General features: G+C 38.5%; 1 protein-coding gene across 1 annotated transcript; it reads left to right on the top strand.

Annotated features, from left to right (window-relative positions):
• The first annotated feature begins 552 nt into the window (after nt 1-552).
• Nucleotides 553-20,571, top strand: LOC132191451 (ubiquitin carboxyl-terminal hydrolase 8). Its single transcript, XM_059606467.2, has 13 exons — nt 553-1,011; nt 1,516-1,722; nt 4,906-5,047; nt 7,744-7,803; nt 7,972-8,067; nt 9,734-10,090; nt 10,193-10,333; nt 10,533-10,703; nt 11,011-11,268; nt 11,679-11,824; nt 15,552-16,082; nt 16,319-16,592; nt 20,017-20,571. The coding sequence occupies exons 1-13, from the start codon at nt 686-688 to the stop codon at nt 20,131-20,133; spliced, it is 2,826 nt and encodes a 941-aa protein (XP_059462450.1). The 5' UTR covers nt 553-685; the 3' UTR covers nt 20,134-20,571.
• Nucleotides 20,572-21,643: the final 1,072 nt, after the last annotated feature.

Below are 21,643 nucleotides of genomic sequence, written 5' to 3'. Positions count from 1 at the left end.
TTGAGGAAACAAAAAAACCACTTCACTATCTAGTTCAAATGAAATGGAGAGGATCGTAATTCCTATTAGAAGACGACACACAATTAAAGCCATACGAAAGGAAAAAAAAAAAATTCTCATAATAGATACAAATAAGATCTGAATTTTAACAAAGTAAACCCTAGATGCATACAAGAATTTGCAGCTTAGAAGGGAGTTTAAAAAAGCTGCCTATAATTTTGTTAACAAAAGCCCAATACTATGTAGTGCAAACCCACAGCTATTTGGACTGAGAGCGTCCCCTTGTCTCATTAAAGATATGCAATCAATTCTCATCTGTAGCTATCTTTAGCTTCTCAAGCCCGTAATAGAAGCCCAGGGCCTAACCGTAAAAGCCCAATCCACTTCGTTAAAAAGTGGGTCCACAAACTCAGGGGACCCTCCTACCACGTGTCCATAACGGGTCGCAGCAAAACACTTGCAAAAGTAGCCAGTAGCCACCAAGAACCATCTTGACCGCCCCCACACCCCCCCCATACTCTCGTCGTAAGCGCGTGTAAGCCACCCCTCCGCCAGACACCACTCCAATCCACCAACCCCACCCTCCTCTCACGCGTGCCTTGGGCAGCGCCAAGTGGGTCTCGAAACTCGGAGGCCATTTACTCTCTCACGCACAAAGTGTGTAGGGGGTGAGTCAGATGGCTTCATGACCCGCCGTCTCTACGAGAAGCTCCGTCTCGCGCTCCTCCTAGCCAGACCCACCCGCTTCCTCTCGCTCAAGCTCGTCCACCTCTCCCTCTCCACGCTCCACCTCTGCAGGTCCCTCGCACGCGCCCTCGCCTCCAAAACCCTAGCCCTATTCACTATGGATGACAACTTCTTCTACTCCTCCTCCTCCTCCTCGGCCGCCGCCGACGACCTTTGGGACCTTGACTCCCACTACCGCTTCCGCCCTCAACGGCGCCTCCTCGACGAAGACGAAGACGACGAGGACGCCAATGCCGTTGACAAGGTCTACTTGGTTCCCTACAGGTATTTTCCACTCCCTTACTTCCTCTTCGTTTTTGGCTGCTTGGCTGCCCAGAAAGCGAACAAAAACCGAAATGGATGTCTAGGATGGTGAAGTAGGAGGCATGTTTGATGCTTTGTTGCTTACTGGGCTTAGTTTGATTTTGGGAGGTTTTCGTTTGTTTTGAGGCATGGAATTTGAAGTTCCAGAGAGAGTGTCGTAAGGCTTCGTTTGTTTCCATAGGAAATTTCGCCGTGAACTTGTGAAGTAAGGGAGATTTATTGAGTGTGTGAGTGAGATTCTTTGACATGATAACTTTCTGTTGGGTAAATTAGTAAAAATGGTAAATGAGATAAATTGACTTGTCGCTGTTATTTTATTGCTCCAAATTAGATTTTGTGGGAGAGTTTGGCGTATTGGTGTGCTTTATGGATGTAGAAATGGTTGTGGGTTGGACGCAGACAACGCATTCAAGGAGGGAATATGTGTTTTTATGTGGCCTCATTGTGTTTGCATTGGATTTTCAGGTGGTGGAAGGAGTCGCAGCAGCGTGATGATGATGAAGCAGGAGGTGTTTTATACTCTGTGTCATTGAGTGATGACACTGGCTCCGAAATTGTATTGCATTTGAGGAAGAAAGAGGATTCTGGGAAAAGTGATAAAGCAGGAGAAGGGTTTTCAAGCCGTGAGTACGCCTTGCTTCCTGAAGCAATGTGGTTGCGGGCCCTCAAGTGGTGAGGAAATATACATTTGCTTCTATGTTGTGAATTTTTTCCTTTGGTTTCTTCTTTTTGCAAAATGTTTGTTGTTGACAACATGCAAGAGGTCATGTACCGTAAACGTCTTATCATTTGATTAAGCGTGAGAATTATATTGGTTCTGAGCCATTAATACCCATTATAATGGTTCTACCAGGACTTTTTTACTAAGTTATCATTTGATTAATATGGTTCTTCCTGAATAGCACAATGAGTAAGAAAAGATTGAGGTGGAAAAAATATTTGTTTTACATTTTAGATTGCTTTTTTCTAGGTAGTAGCTAAGATGCAGATTTGAAGTGTTTATTTTCTTTAAATATCTGTTTGGTCTTCCCCTTAAAAGTCCTAGTTTATTTTATGTTTTATTTTTTATTTATTTTTTTTCCCATTTATTTGTGTAGAATTTGGGTATGGAAAAATATGTCAGGAATGTAGATGAATGTAGTCTCCACTTGAACAATTTAGATTGTAAATGTTTTGCGATATGACATTGATAGGCACTTAAAAAACCCATAGTTGAATGGGCAACAAAACAAATTTAACATAAAGTGGCAAGGAAGCTGTCATGGGCTTCCATTTTCTTTTGTGGTAGGAAACAAAATACTGCAGAAGTAGGAGAGGAATTACAACATAGAATGATGAAGAGTCATTTGAAGGAAGAAACCAAGAAACAGCAGCAAACATTTATTTTCATCTTTGGTGGAAGAAAAAAAGATATCAACAGTAGGAGGCGTGTACAAGTACTAAGACTTTGAATTAGGGAACTTTTAGACCTACAATCTTAAATAGGTGTGAGTCTTTCCAAAGACATTGAATTCTTGAGCTTGGCTATCTTTAGCATTAGGTGCAGTAATTGCTGATGAGCTCTAGCATGTATGGCATTTTCTTCCCTTGTAAGAAGGGGGTAGAGACCCAAGATCAACTAGTTGATCAACTCTTAAGGGTTTGGCTCGAGTGGTAAGAGCCTTGGTATTGGTGATATTCCCATTAGGTCTAAGGTTCGAATCCTCTTGAATGCAAACAATTCTTTGGGGTTGGGCCGTGCCGGGGTATGGCTGAAGCTGGAGTCTTACCCAATCCACGTAGAGAGAGCGTTTTGCACGGGCCCGGAGTTTGGCCTACATGGGTGGGTACTTGAAGTGGCCCCCCTTGAAAGGTTCCCATCATTAAAAAAAAAAGGAAGTACATGTACATATAATTTCAGTTACTCCTTTGAACTAGGCCTCCTTGAACCCTATGATAAAGCGAGACCTTGCCTTAATAGCATCTATCGTACATGCTAGCTCCTACTAGTTAGGTGACTTCTCTTGTATAGTTCTTGTGTACCTGGGGGTGCCTTACTCTTTTAATGATATTTTGATTACTTATATATATAAAAAATCTATCATACATGCTAGTATAGAGTAAGAAAGTTATAATAAACGCATGAGGTTTTAGATTAAAACAGGCAAGAAACTAAAGATTTTTGTTGATTTTTGCTTGGACAACCACCCAAGAGAATATCCTCACTATGGATAACCCAAGGAAACAACATGTTATTGTGGTTGACTAGTGTTGTATGTGTAAGAAGAGTGGAGAGTTTGTGGATCACCTCCTCCATTGTGAGATTGCCAGTGCCTTATGGAGTGTCATTTACAGTTGTGTTGGGTTAGCTTGGGTCATGTTTGAGAAAGTAGTAGACCTTTTTACTTGTAGGAGAAGATTGAGAGGCAATCCTTAGAGCACAACTGTGTGGAAGATGGTTATGTTTTGCCTTTTGTATTGCCTTTGGAGGGAAAGAAATGATAAAAAATTTGAAGACAGTGAGAGGGTGGTGACAGAGCTTAAGTTTTTCTTTTTCCAAATTCTTTATCATTGTGCAACTTCTTTAGATTTTAATTTGCTTAGTTTTCATGATTTTTTTGACTTGTTTGCTCTTTCTAGCTAGGTGTTTCTCTTATATACTCTTTGTGTACTTGAGTTGCGTCTTTGTGCTTTTAATAATGATATTTCGTACTTATATAAAAGAAAACTTGTTAAGCAGTTTTCATTCGGCTCAGGCCTAGGGATTCATTGCATCCTAATGTCATAAAATAAGACCATAAGTACTGTAGATGCGGTTTATTGTAACTTGACATTTGTCATGTTGTTTATAAAAATAACAAGGAATGTAGTTTTCCTTGGGCATTTAACCTAGGGATTATTTGCATCCTAGTATCACAAAAGAATGGCATAACTGCTGAAGAAAGTAGTTTTCTTTAGGCATCTAAAGTTGTATTTTGCTATTATAAATGAAGAGCACAAATGCTGAAGTCGAAAATATCCTCGAAATTGGGAGAGAGAGGTGGTAGTGATGGCGGTAGGACTTGTGGAGGTGGTGTTGATGGAAAACTTGTTATGGTGGTGACAATATGCTGGTTGAGATTGGCTATGGTGAATTGGTTTTGAAGATGAGGATGTCATTTCAGGTGAATGAGATGTTTGATTTAAGTTATGCATGGAGAGACATACATAAGCACCCTACTTTAGTTTGAATTCACACCTTAGCCTTTTACTTAATTTAGGTGCTGCATAAGGTAAAATTAAATTTGAAGTTATTTTAGCATAACATCAGCATATTTCAAGGCCTTTCACCCATAAGGGAGGTCAAGTTTAAAATACCTTATGAACAAGATAGATTTTTTGTTACAAGTTGGGAAGTCAATGCCATTTCTAAAGCCAGGAGTGAGGTTAGTACATCCTTATGATCATTCGGTGGTGCTGAGCAACCCTGAGCAACAGCTTAATGTAGCTTCATTCCAATAATTTGGAGTTGGCTGCATTAATTCTATGTTGCCATTTATTAATTAACATTATGTCCATAATTCACTATCTATGCATTTTACCCTGTCGAGTTATAGAAGGGCAGCTTGCACCGTTTATTTTCTTGTATCAGGTGCTTAGGAAAGTGTGAAGGAGAGATTTATAGTATAGGTGAAACCTGTTTCTTTCTTTCTTTCTTCTTTCCCTCCTCCTTGTCCACTCCCACAGCTATACTTCTCTCCCTCTCCCTCTGGTCTTCTTTGAATCTGCATATGATATAGAGATGGTTTGCCTGAAATTTGCTCAACATTACTATCTTAATGCATCAACAAATTTGCATGATGCATTTGGTATTGATTGCTTCTACTCTTTCTGTAGGCATAATGATCTTAGTGTAGCAGTGAAGGATATTGGCAGTCACTATGGTGCAGGAGATTCTTTGCAGGATGTGTTTCCTATACAAATTAGGCTTTCTGTTTTGTGGGAAACAAATTCATTGGTGGTAAAAGTGAGCCAAAAGGTCAGTTTTGTATATACTCTTCTATTTGTGTTTCCACTGCCACCGCTACCCATTGTAGACTGTTTTTTTGATAGGTAAACACAATTCATTAAAAAGCACAATCCAAGTACACAAGAAGTATACAAGAGAAACTCCTAACTAGTAGAAGAACAATTGAAATGATGTGCTAGACATATTGATTGGTCTTACCATGGATTGTGATATGGATGGTTTATAGCCTGTTTGGGATTGCATTTAAGAAATAGAGTTTTTAAGTCAAAAAGAGCTTTTGGGCAAAAACTTTATTTTTAAGTTTTTGCCAAAAGTGCGTTTTGGTCATTTTTGGGCTTTTTGGACTCTTAAAAGCGCTTTTAATTTTTTTACCAAACGAATACTTTTTTCTTCAAACAGACTTTTTGACTGTTAAAAGCATTTTTAGGCCTCTCAAACGCAATCTTAGAATGTCAAACTTGTTGCTTGAAGAGGTTCATTCTCCCCTTTAGTTTCTCTTCACTCTTTTTTCCTCCTTTTAATATCCTTTATCAATTATAAAAGTACTTATTTTTGCAAGTGCTTCATTTGTTGTTGCATATAATTTTGTTTTCTATTTATCTCCACTGAGTCACCCAACCTTGCAAACTCTAATATCTGGTGCAGAAGTTTTAGTTGTGGCAGAGTCGGTGATGAGTTTAAATTCTTCCTAGTCAATTGGGCAAAGATTTGTACTCTGTTTTCTTTAAGCAGTTTGGGGATTAGAAACCTGTTGTTGTTTAACTGAGCTTTTGTAGAGAAATGGTTATGGCTATGCCACGGAGAGGAAGGCCTTGTGGAGATCAGTGGTCGAAGCTAAATCTGGCAGCATTTGGGGAGGGTGGTTTTCCAATGAGGTTTTTGGACCCTACGAGGTTGGGATGTGGATAACCATTAGGAGTGTGGGGGGACTTCTCTAGATTTGTGAGTCTTAAGGTGGGAGTTGGGTCTGGAGGAGGTTTCGAGATTCTTTGAATTGCTGTATTCACAACAGGTAAGGCAAGGTGGGGTAGATAAGATTAGTTGGCTTCACTCGAAGAGGAAAATTTTTGAGGTGAAGTCTTTCTACAAGGTGAAGTTAAATTCAGCCCCGGTGGATGGTTCGTGGAAGCTTATTTGGAAGAGTAAAGCTCCTCCGAGGGTGGCTTTTTTCGTTTGGACGGCGGTTATGGGGAAAATTTTAACATTGGACAATTTACGAAAGAAGAACATCATTGTGACGGAATGATGTTGTATGTGCAAGAAGAGTGGCGAATCTATTGATCACCTTTTAGTGCATTGTGAAGTTGCTGTAGAGGTATGGAATATGATCCTCCAGCTATTTGGTATAACGTGGGTGATGCCGGGGAGTTTGAAGGAATGTTTGGGAAGTTGGAGAGGGCAAAAGGGAAAGCGATCAGCCGTGCACATTTGGAGGATGGCTCCTTTGTGTGTAATGTGGTCCTTATGGAGAGAGAGGAATGCGTGGAGCTTTGAGGATCATGAAATGGGCACTACAGAATTGAAGCAAAGGGTACTACAAAACTCTTCTCTTGGAGGGTATTGGGGTCTTCTTCGCAAGCCTCAACGCTTACGGAATTTATAGATTTATGTGCGTCCTTTTCAGTTTAAAGCTCGTGTAGTGGGCTCTTTTGTATACTTCCTGTGTACATGGATTGCGCCCCTTGCGCTTTTAATACAATGACTTTTACATATCAAAAAAAAAGGTGGGAGTTGGGTCTAAGATCGGGTTTTAGCAAGATGTTTAGTGTGGTGATTAGACCCAGAAGGTTTCTTGACCTGTGTTGTTTAATATAACTCGTTTTAAGGAGGCATTGGTGGCAGACCATATGTTGTTTTCAAGTGATTTCTTGCAGTGGATATCACCTTCATTAGACCAAGGCATGATTGGGAGGTAGAGATGATCTCTGCATTCTTTAATCTATTGTACTCTCTCAGGATAAGTCAAGGTGGTGAGGATAGAATCTTTTGGACCCCTTTCAAAAGGAAAACATTCGAGGTTAGATCTATTTATCATGCACTTAGCCCTCCCGCAGGCTCTTCTTCCCCTTGGAAGAGCATTTGGAGAAATAAGGCCCCTCCAAGAGTGGCTTTCTTTGTTTAGATAGCAGTGTTAGGAAAGATTTTAACTTTGGACAATCTGAGAAAGAGGTATGTCATTGTGATAGACCGGTGTTGCATGTGCAAGAAGAGCGGCGAATCCATCAACCATCTTTTGTTCCACTGTGATATGATGTAGTTAGAGTTTTGTGGGTATTAGTGTCTAGTCTTTTTGGGGTAGAGTGGGTCATGTTACAATGGTTATGGGTTGATGGTTGCTTTCAAGAGTTCTCACTTCTCTAATTTTCTAGAATTTCTGGATTTGTGTTCTTCATCTTCTCTTTAATTGGATGTCCTTCTTGTATTGTGCCCCTTTGCGCTTTCTAATAAGATTGAATTTACTTTTTTTTAAAAAGTTTTAGTAGCGGAAATGAACTGCATTCTGATTCTTATGCCTGATGCCTGATGTCTTGTACATTGTACGGTGCCCGTGTCATGTGGTTTTGGTTGAAAGAGCTCAAATTCGTTGTATAGGATACCCAGTAATTCATTGATTTACCATTGCTTGTGTTTTTAACTTTTTAAACCAGGATGTTTTAGATAGGGTTCCTTACCTCTTGTATTTGACATTAGACTGCAATTTTCAGGACAATGTGCTTGGTTTTTACAAGAGAGCCTGCAGCATTTTCAGTTCCGAATTTGATCCTGTGAGTTCCATCTTTACATTGCAATTTTTTTTTTTTTTAATTTTTTTTTAATTTTTTTTGTGATGGTGAATCATCCAATTTATTAATATCTCTTCTCAAAATTGTCTGCTGATTTGTGCTGCCCCATAATTTGTGCAATGATATTTACTCTATTATGTCATTGGACAGTTAAGCATTTGGGACTTCTCAGGGCAGACAACCCAATTTTTCCTGAATGACAGAATTAATCTGCACAATGATTCTTCTGGACAAGCAGGCAAAGAGGCAAGTAGTTAAATTATCTGGTTAAAATTTCATATTCTGTCTGTGTATGAAGTCGTTTGGGCCAGAAATTCACCAAAAGCTCTCTGGGTGATGGTGGATAATAGGTGATTTGTAGATAAATAGTGTGTTCTTGCTATCATACTTATACTAAATTAGGCCTTGATTTTTTTTTTTTTGGGGGTGGGGGGGTGTCTTACTTTAACGAGTTCGGTGGGTTTAGGATTTTACGACTTCATCAAGCATCATCTTTTACTTCTTTTTTCTCCCACGTGCCCATTATAGAGAAAACAAAGAGAGTCTCTTAATTATGTTCTGCAAAGATGGGATCTTAAGGAGGAATACCAAACCATTTTTTTGAATTTTTTTTTTTATTTCTTTGCGTTTATTTGTGTGTGGAATATCAATGTTCTGCAAAGATGGGATCTTAAGGAGGTATACCAAAGCATCTTTTTTAAGAAATTTTAATTTTGTTGCGTTTATTTGTGTGTGGAATATTGATATTAGGGAAAGAATATTGCTTTAGATTAATTCGTTAAGAATATTTGCTTTTCTTCTTCTTGTTAGGTGATTCCATTGTATACTCTCAGTGTACTTTGGGGAGCCTATACGCTTTTAATAAAACTTTTTATTACCTATCAAGAAAAAAGATTAATTCGTTAAGAAGCTGCATTTCAATGGTTATTCATCAAAACAAAAAGATTAATCCATTAAGAAGATAAATTTCTGATCCTAAAGAGGCTTTATAGTGGTCTGGCGATGAGGGTGACTTCTCCCTTTAATTTTAGTAGTTGGCCTTCTCAGGAGCAGATCCTTCTCAAGAGGTATTTTATTTAATTATCATTTGGCGTCTTTTGCGTGTTTCTACTTCTAAATATCAATAAAGATATATGTGAATACAACACTTACAGTTTATGGACCTATTACGTTGCAGTTATGCCTTGTTTGTTGATGACATAGTGGCCTTGAAGTATCGTGTAGGGAAAAAATCTAGATTCATCTCTCTTTTCAGGGAAATGCTTTCTCACTACAACTGCTTATATTTTACAATTAGATGAATGTTCTTCTGATTAGGGGTTCCTCTTGTATACCCCTTGTGTATTAGGATTATACCCTTCTATGCTTTTTTAATAAGATTGATTTACTCATTAAAAAAAAAAAAAAAAAAAAAAAACAATTAGATGAAGGAGAGCATTCCGACTGTGCTTTAATTATCTACTGTTGCTTTTTTTTTTTTTTTTTAATTAGCATGATTGTGAATTTGGGTGATCATGTTTGAAATTTTGGGATGACACCATTGGTATTGTTGTCATAATCTGATAATGTGTTATCAGATTATGTGACACCATTGAAATGCAGTTATTAAAATTTGATAATGCGTTATCTGATATTTGAAAATTACACTCTAAATGAGTAATCTGATAGGCTGTTTACTACACAAGAGGTTGCTAGTTATTGACCATCCTAAAACGTGGTTGAAAAGGGTGTTAAATTGGTTGCTTGAGCCCTTGGTAATTGTACGTAGTTAATGATTCTCTTTTGCAATCATTGGAGTACAAATATTTAGTTAACTTTAGTTTTAAAGCCATTTTCGCAATTTATATAAGTTCATGAAAATTAAACTGTTTAGTCAGTTTATTTATTCATTTGTTTCATGTTGGCCATGCAGATTCTTCTTGAATTGCAAGTATATGGATTTTCAGATTCTCTAAAGGGTAGAGATCAGAGGAATGATGAGATGGCCCTAGTACAGTCCAAGATGGAAGGTCCCTTTTGCAGCGACTCTTTTAAGATGAATCGGAGCACTGATATAGTGGATTCTTTTTTAACTTTGACCAACTCTTCACAGAGTGGTGATAGCTATAGAGGAGCTTGTTCCTTGGGCTTGACAGGATTACAAAATCTTGGAAATACTTGTTTCATGAACAGTGCCATCCAGTGCTTGGTGCATACGCCAAAGCTTGTTGATTATTTCCTAGGAGACTACCAAAAGGAGATTAATTATGATAACCCTTTGGGGATGAAAGTATGCAGATTTATATTTATGTTATATTAATCTTAACTGGTGTCTGAATATAGCACTTTTTCTGTAACTCTCATCTTTCGATAAATATGTCATCTTGTTCAGGGGGAACTTGCTTTTGCATTTGGAGATCTATTAAGGAAGCTATGGGTGCCAGGAGCAAGGCCTGTGGCTCCAAGGATGTTCAAGTCAAAACTTGTTCATTTTGCTCCTCAATTCAGTGGTTATAATCAGCATGATTCTCAAGTTAGTGAAGTTATTTTTTGTTTATAAGTATCATTGTAGTTTCCTTGTATTCTCTGTCTGATATGAATTTTCATTATTAGTTGGAGCAAAGCTCCGGATACCTGGTGCCAAATAAAAAAAAAAAAAAAAAAAAGAATTTTCATTTTTTGTGATGTGCAAGAGGAATAATTTCATTGTATGTTAAATGTCTATGATCTAGGAATTTCTTGCTTTCCTGTTGGATGGACTCCATGAAGATTTAAATCGTGTAAAATGCAAGCCATATATTGAAGCCAAGGATATTGAGGGCCATCCGGATGAAGAAGTAGCGGAAGAATATTGGAAGAATCACCTTGCTCGCAATGATTCCATAATTGTTGATGCATGCCAAGTGAGTTAGCTGTTAGAGGAGTTTCTATCTTGCATTTGATGTGAAAATTTGACCTCTAGTTATGCAGAGATTTCTATTATTACATGTAGTGCTGTATTCAATAGTATAGCGTTCTTCCTTCTTTCAAGTCTTTGATGCAACCATGATTAATCCTTCCAATGGCTTACTCTGAAAAACAGTCGGAGCTTTTAATTATTTTGTACATTGAGGTGGAAGTTGCATATGTGTTTAATTATTTGGATTGATTACTAATGAAAAGCTTGTCTTAAATCATCTTTGTTTTAAATGATTGTTTCTTACATTATAGGGTCAGTACCGGTCAATGCTGATTTGCCCTCTTTGCAAGAAGGTATCTGTCACATTTGATCCATTTATGTACCTATCACTGCCATTACCTTCAACAACATTGCGGACTATGACATTGACAATTGTGAGCACTGATGGGATTACATTGCCATCTGCGTATACCATAACTGTGCCAAATAGTGGGAGACTCACAGATCTTATTGAGGCCTTAAGTGCTGCATGTTCTTTAAGAGATGACGAAACCCTGTTAGTGGCTGAGGTATGTTGCTTCATATATGTTTTGAGTATTGGTTTGTGGCATATCATTACTGGTTCTTGTGCGTGTGCGCACACACACACTCGTGTCTGTGTATATGGGAGCTTACTGCATCTGAATCTTAGACCTGGAGAATGAGCTCTCTAACACCTTAATTATCATAGTCATCCTATATTGGGGTGGCTACTTTGATTCTCTAGCATAATAATAGGCACTTTGATTCCCCTGCTTAGTAAAGTAATTTAAGTCATTCAAAGTAACAGTGGAGAGTGAGATGATCCAATATATGTATGTATGTGTGTATTTATGTATGATTCAGGACCTATATGTCAGATGCCTGATCTTATTTTTCCTCGTGTTGTGTGCGTTTGTTTTTCCACTTTGAGCACTAATCTCATGGAGGTGATTTGTAGATAGTCATGAATCGAATTTTGAATTGGCTGGAGCCATCTGGTTCAATAGCCTTGATCAGAGATGATGACAGACTTGTTGCTTATCGGTTACCAAAAGATAGTGAGAAATCCCCCTTGGTTGTCTTCAAGCATCAACAGGTGGAAAAGTAAGTTCAATTAGATTCTTATGGTTATTTTTACAAATCAAGTATTTTTTCATTAGCAAGTCTAGTTAATCAGTGAACTACATAATAGAATTTCTGTGTAATTGCTGGAATATTAGAGCACTTAACCAACTGTTCCATGGAATATGTACCACTTTCATGGTTATCAGTGTCTTCCCACGTAAGGTAAAGAGTTTGACTTGAAGTTGGAAAGAAATTGAATATGTCAAGGGGCTGTGAACTGCATGAGAAAGGAAAGGAGCAAACCAGGTACTCATGCCACCCATAAACCTATTATTAAATAAGATGAGGAGTCTACTTCTCATAAAAATAAAAAAATAAAAAAATAAAAAAATGATGAGGAGTCTAATTAGGAAACAACGAACTGTAAGGAGCTTAACTAAGCTGAAGGCCACGTATAACATACTACTAAAATAAGACTTGTGGCCCATAACCAGCAGTATGGAAATTGCGAAAATCGCTTTTACTTTTGATAAAGCAAATATAACATAGAATGAAATATATTAATGATCTAATTACTACCACAGACACTTAAACTTGGACCAGAAAGGCTTCTTTTTTGGTCTAGAGGTAATTGCCTAGTTAGGCTTCCAAGGAGGATACTTCATGTCTAATAATGCTACGGATGCAGCATGATTGGGCTTAGTTTAGTAAAAAATAAATAAATAAAGAACAAACTTGGCAAAATGAAAAAATTATTGACTAGTTCGAAAATTTTCTAAAAAAAGCGGTATTGGAAGGCATACTGTTGCTTTCTTTTTCTTCTTTTCCAAAGATCTTTCTATCTACACTACCCAATACGTCGTTGTTAATGTCATCAACAATAGAGGGTTCCTAGTTACTGTTATGTTTAAAACATGATGAAGGTTTTCTGAACAAACATTATAGAAAGAAATATTTGTGAACTTCAAATTTGGACTTTGAGCCTGAAATGTACATTATAAGTACATTAAGTACGTTATAATCTTCAACTAAATCATATAAGTCGTTGAAGTGCTTAGTTTGGCAAGGTTTTCATGTGGGTTTCTTATGACTTTTCTATTTGCCTAAGTTTCTCATTAGGTATCATTCTAGTCCAATCTGAAATCTATCCTCTGTACATATACCATTGAAGTTTTTGAAACATGCTTCCTGCTTGTCTTTCCTATTTGTTTCCTGCTTTCCTTTTTATTTTTATTTTTTATAAGCAAGTTAATTTCATTAGAAAGCGCAAAGGGCTCAAATACATAGGAAGTATATAAGAGAGACTCTCATTTAGGGAGAAAAAGAACACAAGTCCAGAATTCATTAAAACTACTTGTCAAAAAGAAATCAAGTAAAACTAAGAAAATGAGGACTATTATACGCCATCATCCAAGCATAAAGAGATTTGAACATATCAGCTTTTAACTCTAACATCGATCTCACACAATCTTCAAAGCCTTCAAAGCTCCTCACGTTGCATTCTCACCAAATGCACCACATTAATCATAGAAAATCCATCCTTCAAGCTTCTTAAATGCAACGACTTTCCAACTCACCTCTCTAGCTAGCCAACAACTCCACTACCCTTCTACACATGACACTCTGTGCACCAAAAAGACAACATCGAACCCTATAACTCTCTTGCAACTCTTTGCTGATAGCCTCTGTAAACCCATCCACCCACAGACAAACATCTGAAACTTTTGCAACTTGGTCATCACCGACACAGTTTGGACTTAAAACTGAAACTTTGATAGGCAGCAGCATCATTGACTGGGTGGTTGTGGTTAACGCCCTTGACAAAGAACCTTCGGCCTTGGACTCGTAACCTACACTGCTCAAATCGCCTTGAATGCCCTTCCTGTCTCCACCAAAGCGATCAACGATAGTCATGGGGGTGGTTGTGGAGCTACTGGAGCGCTAGCAGGCTGAGCGGAGGGACGACCTGAATCCACACCCTCGCTTGAACTCGAAGATGAATCTCTTGAGCCTGACTTAATTTAGGATAGTGGGCCAAGGTCAAGTTTGACTTAAAACCCGGGCGTATTTAACCAAAGTGGTCCCAAGCTCTTAGCACGCGTTCAAACGCTTAGACGCTCTCCCCCTTGATGTGGGCTTCGATTGTCGTGGTCCGCCAAGCTGATAAGAAAAGGAACACGAGCTCGCTTCCGCACCCAAGCCCATTGAAGAAACTCCCGCTTCTGAACTCGTGGGTTGAGGTTGACTATAAAAAGTGGGCTTAAAAACACCTACTGAGCCTGATTCTTAATCTTTCACCTTGTTGGGCCAGGCCACCCCAAACGAGCCAAACAAGTGCGCACCCGAACCATAGTGATCGAGCCCCTCCCAATTAACCCATAAAGAACAGCTTTCGCCTACCCTACAACACTCAGCCCCAATGACACCTTGGCCCTCATCTAACTTGACAATGCAACGTTCCAATTTCTCTATTAGCAATACCATCATGTTCCTAAGGGCTAAGAGCGCGAAAATCCATGTTTTCCCCCATATCACGCTTGAGGACATTTGTACTATCATGCACAACTTGAATTCCATTATTCCTGGAGACTGGCACAATTTTTCCCCTGCCTCTTTCACCCCTTACCCTGTGTTCTTTTCCATCTAAAATTCCATAAATGCCCCTACGCGTTGTCCCTTGCCGGAATTTGTCTCACCCCCACTAGAGCTTCCGCATACAACCTTCTTCCACCAAGCCCAGCCAAATCCTTCTCTGCTACAACTGAAGACCACCGTGGTTCTCTTCGGTAGACAAGGGTACGCAGCTAGCACTGAAGGAGGATTCGAGGAAAGCAGGCACCTTTCGCAACTCCAAAACACTACTCCACACATTCCCCTCATCCCTCTGGAATGATGATAAAGCCTTTTCGACTGCCATCGCCGTATTCCACCAGAGCTCAAAAGCAGACATGGCTGTTAGAGCATCTATGCGCTATGAAAGCTCTATTGTCTACCCTTGAGGTTTTCACAAATGTGTTCAGCCCCTCTCCTTGATAAACATCACTGCTGCGACACTGGCCTTACCCAAGTGAACTGTACAAGAGGCATCCTTGCTTCTTTCCATGATACATAACACTAATCGCCCCTCTATAGAAAGTGCAAATTTTTTGGCTTCAACAAAAAAGCGGCTCTGATGCACCATCACAGAATACCACTCTGTAAAGTTTCCAATACCGAAAACATACAACAGACAAATGCGCCTACACACTCCGAGGGGAGAAAGAGAGAGAGTTTACTGGGTCATTTTCCTATCCGATTAGTATGCTAGAGGACATGGTGAATTTTAATCTTCTTGATGGCGATTTTTGTCTTAATATGGTTGGGTGTTGCCTTGTCAGAGAAGGCATTTCAGGAGGCACAGAAGTAGTATGATCTGGAATGTTGTAACTTTAAGGTTCACGGAGTATATGGAGAGAGTGGAATGCTAGGAACCTTGGTGGTTTTGAAATTTCAATGCTGGATCTGAAGCTAATGTTTCTGGGATTGGATGGTTTCACTTTCTCAACTTTGCTTCACTTCTTGAAGCTTTTGAACTTAAGATTAGATTGAGCATATTTTATTTATTTTTTCGTATTCTCTTTATACATCCCATGTACTACGGTGGCACTCCCTTTTGTTAATTGTTTCCTCAGCTTCTTGATGATCTCTCTCGAAGTTGTTGAACTTGTGTTGCATTTGATGAAAGTTGGAAATTTGTCATTTTTATAGCTATTTTCTGGCCTTGCAGTTATGGCATTACCCCAAGGTGGAAGACATTTGGCATTCCACTTGTAGCAAGGTTGTCAGATCTTTCTTATGGATCTGATATTCGTAAACAGTTTCTGCAATTACTCAATGCATTTTTATTGCCCATTGAAGATGTATTAAATGATTATGATGATGATGTGGGAAATCCTGCTAATGAAGATTCTGAAATGGAGGATGCAACTAGCTCTACAGTTTTGGATACTGAAACTGGTTTGGACTGTGGAACACGAGATGAGACACAGTTGGGTGCTGACTTTATGTTCTACAAAGGACCAGGGTCCGAGATAAAGATGAATGAGCCCGTACTGGTCTCAGGGTTGACCAAGGAGTTGGAGGTGCTTGTTTTATGGTCAGATAAGATGATTGAGAAGTATGATACAGGTCTTCTCAGCTCCTTGCCGGAGGTCTTTAAGCCCCAAAGGTTCATGAGGAGGCCTCAAGAGTCTGTTTCTCTATACAAATGCCTTGAAGCCTTCTTAAAGGAGGAGCCTTTAGGACCTGAAGACATGTGGTTAGTGTGTACTCTCATTTTTCATTCTAGCTCTAAAACTTTTTGTTCTTGTTGACAGTTATTCTTGACTTTGTTTGGTGAATGGGAATGAAGAAAAGAAATTATTTTTACATGATTAACCTCAGATTGGGTTTGGTCCTTATACCATGACAAACCTCTTTGACTTGTACTTATGCAAATCAAGCTGTTATTTTATTCAACTTTGTATAATTACTTTGCTCTATATGTCACTATAGGTACTGCCCTAGCTGCAACAAGCCTCGGCAAGCCATCAAAAAGCTAGATCTCTGGAGATTGCCTGAGATTCTTGTTGTTCATTTGAAGAGGTTCTCATATGACCGATATTTTAAGAATAAGCTAGAAACCTTTGTTGATTTTCCAGTTGATGATCTTGAATTCTCAACCTACATTGCCCACAAGAATAGCCAGTTGTCTACTTGCTACATGCTGTATGCAATTAGTAATCACTATGGAGGTTTGGGTGGCGGTCACTATACAGCATCTGTTCATGTAAGTGGTGATTCTTCTGTTTTGAGATTTCTTTTTTAATCAATTTCTGGTTGGTAATATAACAACCCCCCCCCCCCCCCCCCCCCGGTGGTCCCACATTCAAAATATGAGGAGTAGGCCATAGTGAGTGGTTAACAATAGAGTGAGTGGTTCTCCTTCATTGCGAGGTTGCCTATGCCCTATGGTGTACGTTTTTTTGGTCGGTTTGGGTTGTCTTGGGTGATGCCGAGACGGGTTTCGGATTTACTTGCTTGTTGGTGGTCCTCGGGGAGGAGGGGGAGTGCCGCGGTTTGGAAGATGGTGCCCACTTGTTTTTTCTGGCGTTTATGGAGAGAAAAGAATAGTAGGTGTTTTGAGGATTTAGAGGGGACTTTGGAAGACATCTTAGCCTCTTGTTTTCATACTTTGTATCTCTAGACTGTGGCGCATGTCTTTCCGGTGTCGATTACTTATTGATGATTTTCTTTTTCGCTTTTCTTCTTCTCGTTAGGTGTTTCCGTTGTATACTCCCAGTGTACTTTGAGGCGCCTATACGCTTTTAATAAAACTTTTTATTACTTATAAAAAAAAAAAAAATAGAGTGAGTGGTTTATAAAGAGAGTTCATGAGTGCTAGTTCTTTTGAGGTGATAGCGATTTTTCCTGGGTTGTTACAAATGATATTAAAGTCACCTAGTAACACTTTGTGGTAATTGAGCACAACATGATATATGGCCCTGACGGGGACGTTAGGGGTTTAAAATTGGGAGTTTGTGGTTAATAATAGAGTGAGTGGTTTATAAAGAGAGTTCATGAGTGCTAGTCCTTTTGAGGTGATAGTGATTTTCTCTGGGTTGTTACAAATGATATTAAAGTCACCTAGTAACACCTTGTGGTAATTGAGCACAACATGATATATGGCCCTGACGGGAACGTTAGGGGTTTAAAATTGGGAGTTTGTAACATCGCGGTCCCACATTGGAAAGATGAGGAGTAGCCCAAATAGGATGGGTGGCTTATAAATAGACTTCATGAGTATTAAGTCCTACATTGCTTAGTTATTAGGTGAAACTAGACTTTATAAGGAATTGTAAGGAAGCTTCAAATTGACTAGTTATTTTGTGGTGACAGCTCAAACGTGGCTAGCATTTTAATAGGATACCATATATAGGATGTATACCTTAGAGTTATTTTTTCTTTGTGGACACCATTACCATTATAGGGCTTTATCATTGAAAGGTTTCATTCCAACCTACACAAGCCTGAAACTTTTCGAACTTCTTTGAAATTTTTTTTTTATAGAATCACAAGTGTGATGTTCTAAAATGATGGGATTATTGCTGGAAATTTGGATGCTAGTCCTTTCTTTTTTTTGTTGGCCTAAGCAAATAACATACAAGAAGATCAAAGAACAAGGCTAGAAACCCTTACTACAACATCAGACCAGTAAGTTACAATGCCGGTAGAAGACAATAAAATAGGAAATGGGCTAAAAGCTTGGTCCAATAGAAGGTTCGTGGAAGATTCCGATGGTTTGAAAACAGTTCAAAGGGGACTCCGCTGGGACTGCTGGAGACAAAAGTGGCTAGCGCAGGAGTAAGATGAACTTATCCAGCACAACAGATCCGGTCACACTGAGACTAGTTGGTTTTGAGCCACATTGAGGGGAGATTACCATTGTAGAGGTGCAACAAATGGAAGGTATCATTATGCATTGTGGATTTGGAGACCCATTGTTATGGCCTCTTAAATCAAAAATCCTGAGTGCCTAAAAAGAGAGGCAAACAGAAAAGGAAAAAGGAAAAATCATGTTATTGTTTTACTAAAATGGGAAAGTTTACTTATCAAAAAAAAAAACTAAAATGGGAAAGTGATTTACCAAAGAGCCTTGACGGTGGAGGGGGGAGGTGATAGAGGGGGAAGGAGAGTGGTGAGACATGAAAGGGGGCTAGATTTGGGAAAGGGAAACCAAGATTTGAGGGAAGAGGGTTGGGGGTGGCAGTAGTGGGGGATGGAGGGGAGCAGCAAGGTAGGGAGAAGTGGCAAAGAAGGGGGAGAGGGCGCCATGGGACGGAACAAGGCTAAATCTAGGGAAGGGGAGGCTGGATCTGATAGAGAAGAGGGGTGGGAGGCGGTGGAAAAGGGATTTAGTGGGACGGAACAAGGCTAGATCTAGGGAAGGAGAGGCTGGATCTGATAGAGAAGAGGGATGGGAGGCAGTGGAAAAGGGATTTAGGGCAGTGGAAGAGGGTGGCAGAGGGGGGCGGTGGGACTGGGAGAGGGGGAAGATGGTTGAAAGGTGATGAAGGAGAAGAGGGACAGGGGGTAGGAGGCGGCACTCCTGGGAGAGCGCAGCTAGCAAGAGGTTGGGAAGTCAAACTGAGGAGTGTTGTGCCCAGTATTGCTTGATTAAAACATACTTTGTCGTGGTATTGATCATAGTGGAGGGCGGCCACTTTCCAATCTTTTGTCCTGAAATGAAAACTAATGCAAGCATTTTAATCTACGCCATAATTGAAATACGAGGTAGTTCCAATTTTATGATAGAGTGGGCATCAAAGTTCAGGGAATACTGGTATAATGGAGTTTCAGGTCAATTTGTAGCGAGTATCAAAAAAAAATAAAAATTTGTAGCAAGTAGGATTATCATAGATGGTAAGTGGTAGCACTAAAAGGTTGCTTTCCTTAATGTAATTGATTGAAAAGCATTGATATCATATCATAGTGTGCTAAGCATATGATGGCTAGGTGTTTTGAAGACCGGGAGAGGATATCGGAGGAGATTAAATCCTTATTCTTCAAAACTTTGTATATATGGACAGTTGCTTATGTGTCTCCTTTGACAATTAGTTATAGTGATTTTTTTTTTTTTTTTTTTTGCTCTTTCTAGCTACGTGTTTTCTTTTGTATACTTCTTGTGGACTTAGGGGCGCCTTACGCTTTTAATGATATATATTGATTACTTATTAAAAAAAAAAGGCATATTTTATGCTGATAGTTTTGCGGTAGAACTAATTAAAAAAAAAAGAAAAAGTTTTGTGGTAGTTAATCCTCTCATGTAATTGCTGAATAAATTTGTTGTTATCTGAATGGTGGTCATTTATCACTTTTTCATTGTCATTTCTTTAGTATTTTCATTTTTGTAGGAATGTCTACCATCGTATCCCCCTTTCGGCTTATTCATTAGTAAAGATTACCTGTCGCATGCACCCTTACAATGTTGAGTTTATTGATATTTGTGGACTTGTTATGGTAATGGCTTAACTGCTATAAAATAATGATAAAAGCAAAAAATAGTGAGAAACTGGGGATTTTTATCTTGACAATTATGTAAAGCACTTGGATGTTTATGTAAAGTGCTTGCAGGAACATCTTTATGTCTTTTCTGCAATGCACATGATTTCCAATATTTTATAGGTGTTCTGATGCATTTTGTTCGCATGCAGCTTGGCAATGGTATGTGGTTTGAGTTTGATGATGAGAAGGTTTTTCCTGTCAGTAAGGACAGGATTAAGACATCCGCTGCTTATGTTCTTTTCTACAAGAGAGTCCCAGATGTATAATCTTCAGAAATTTTTAGTCAGTCCCGATAATTTGGATGGAGGAGAAGGCTAGCATTAGCTTTATCTTTTCCTTTCTTTTTTCCCCCGAAACATTTTATAGGTTTCCTCTAGGAGCAAGGCTTTTTGTTGCAGCTTGGAATGAAGGAGATACATATGGATAGAGCTTGGAATGAAGAGGATGCATATAAGCTTGGAATGAAGATTATACATATGGATTAGGATTTGAAAATCTTAATCCGAATACATACAGAGGAAAAGGAATAAAGAATTCAATACTGTACAGCTTTCAGTGGGATCAGGTGAATGGGGTTAGATTGTTACCTCTTTTGTGATACATGTACATATCCTTCATTGAAAGAATTCTTTGTATACCTATCCATTTTCAGATGGGGAAAGTTTCTCCCCAATTATATCGTTTGTTAATTTTTTTTTAGTACACTTTCTTTTCCACTATTTGTTTGAATTGTGACACTTAAAAAACAATTTGCACTGTGGGAGTGGGGGTTAACAATTGAAGTCTGGGCACTGTGCACCAAGCTACAAAATTTGCAGCATATTGTCCTTGTGAAGCTCTTGTGAGGCCCTCTTCCTAGAAGTTTGTGACAGATATGAAGCTACGTTTCACATTAACCCTGTTATGTTGCAGCACAAAGATTTGCCATTAATGAAGAAGGCATACACATCCCCTAATCATAATGATTTTGGAGACGATCTTTTTCTGACTTTGGCAAAATTATTTCTATAGGGATTCCTGTACATGGCACACTCGTCCAAAATTCTTGTAAATAGTATTTGTTTGAGATTTTGTAGCTTGTTGAGTCAACTCTTAAATCTTACCCTGAAGGAGGGAGAGACTAAATTGTTAACAAACAGGTTCATGAGAATTGAGTTGATTAGCTTATTGATCATCAATCGAGATTTTTTATGTCACTTTATTAACAAGTTTACAGGAGAATTATTGTTTCTTTTTTTCTTTTTTTATAAAAAAAAAAAGGGTTATTTTATAGTGGACAAACCTGTCAAATTAATTAACCTGATCAAGGTCAGCTTAATATGATATTGATTATGTTTTAGTCATGTATCAAGGGCAAACGTTTAATTGTTAAGCTTGTTGGAAAAATAAATGATTCAAATTTAAGCAAGTAATCTTATCATTACGCTAAGAGTAATTCTAGAAGTCTCTTTTATGTTTTTTTAAAAATGAAATAACTTTTAAAATCACTACTTGATCAAAATTTAATAGTAATCAATCATAAGTCCAATGGTGATTTACATCATTTTTAGAGGGACATGAAAAACTTCTAACATTACTCTCAAGTAAATGTCCAAATTGTTTTTCTCTGCCTCCAAAAATTTCTATGTTAGTTTCTCTTTCTTACCAGAAAATGTTGGGACACGTTATAGGAATATGGCTGTAAATTATGGATTTGGCTTAAGGTGCTCTAAAGAAAATGCAAATTTCATTTCTCTCATAAAAATTCAAAATTAAATTTGTACTGTTGAAAAAATT

Source organism: Corylus avellana, chromosome 10, assembly GCF_965113065.1.
Source record: "Corylus avellana chromosome 10, dhCorAvel1.hap1.2, whole genome shotgun sequence".
Taxonomy (NCBI): Eukaryota; Viridiplantae; Streptophyta; class Magnoliopsida; order Fagales; family Betulaceae; genus Corylus; species Corylus avellana.
This window is presented reverse-complemented; position numbering and strand designations above follow the sequence as displayed.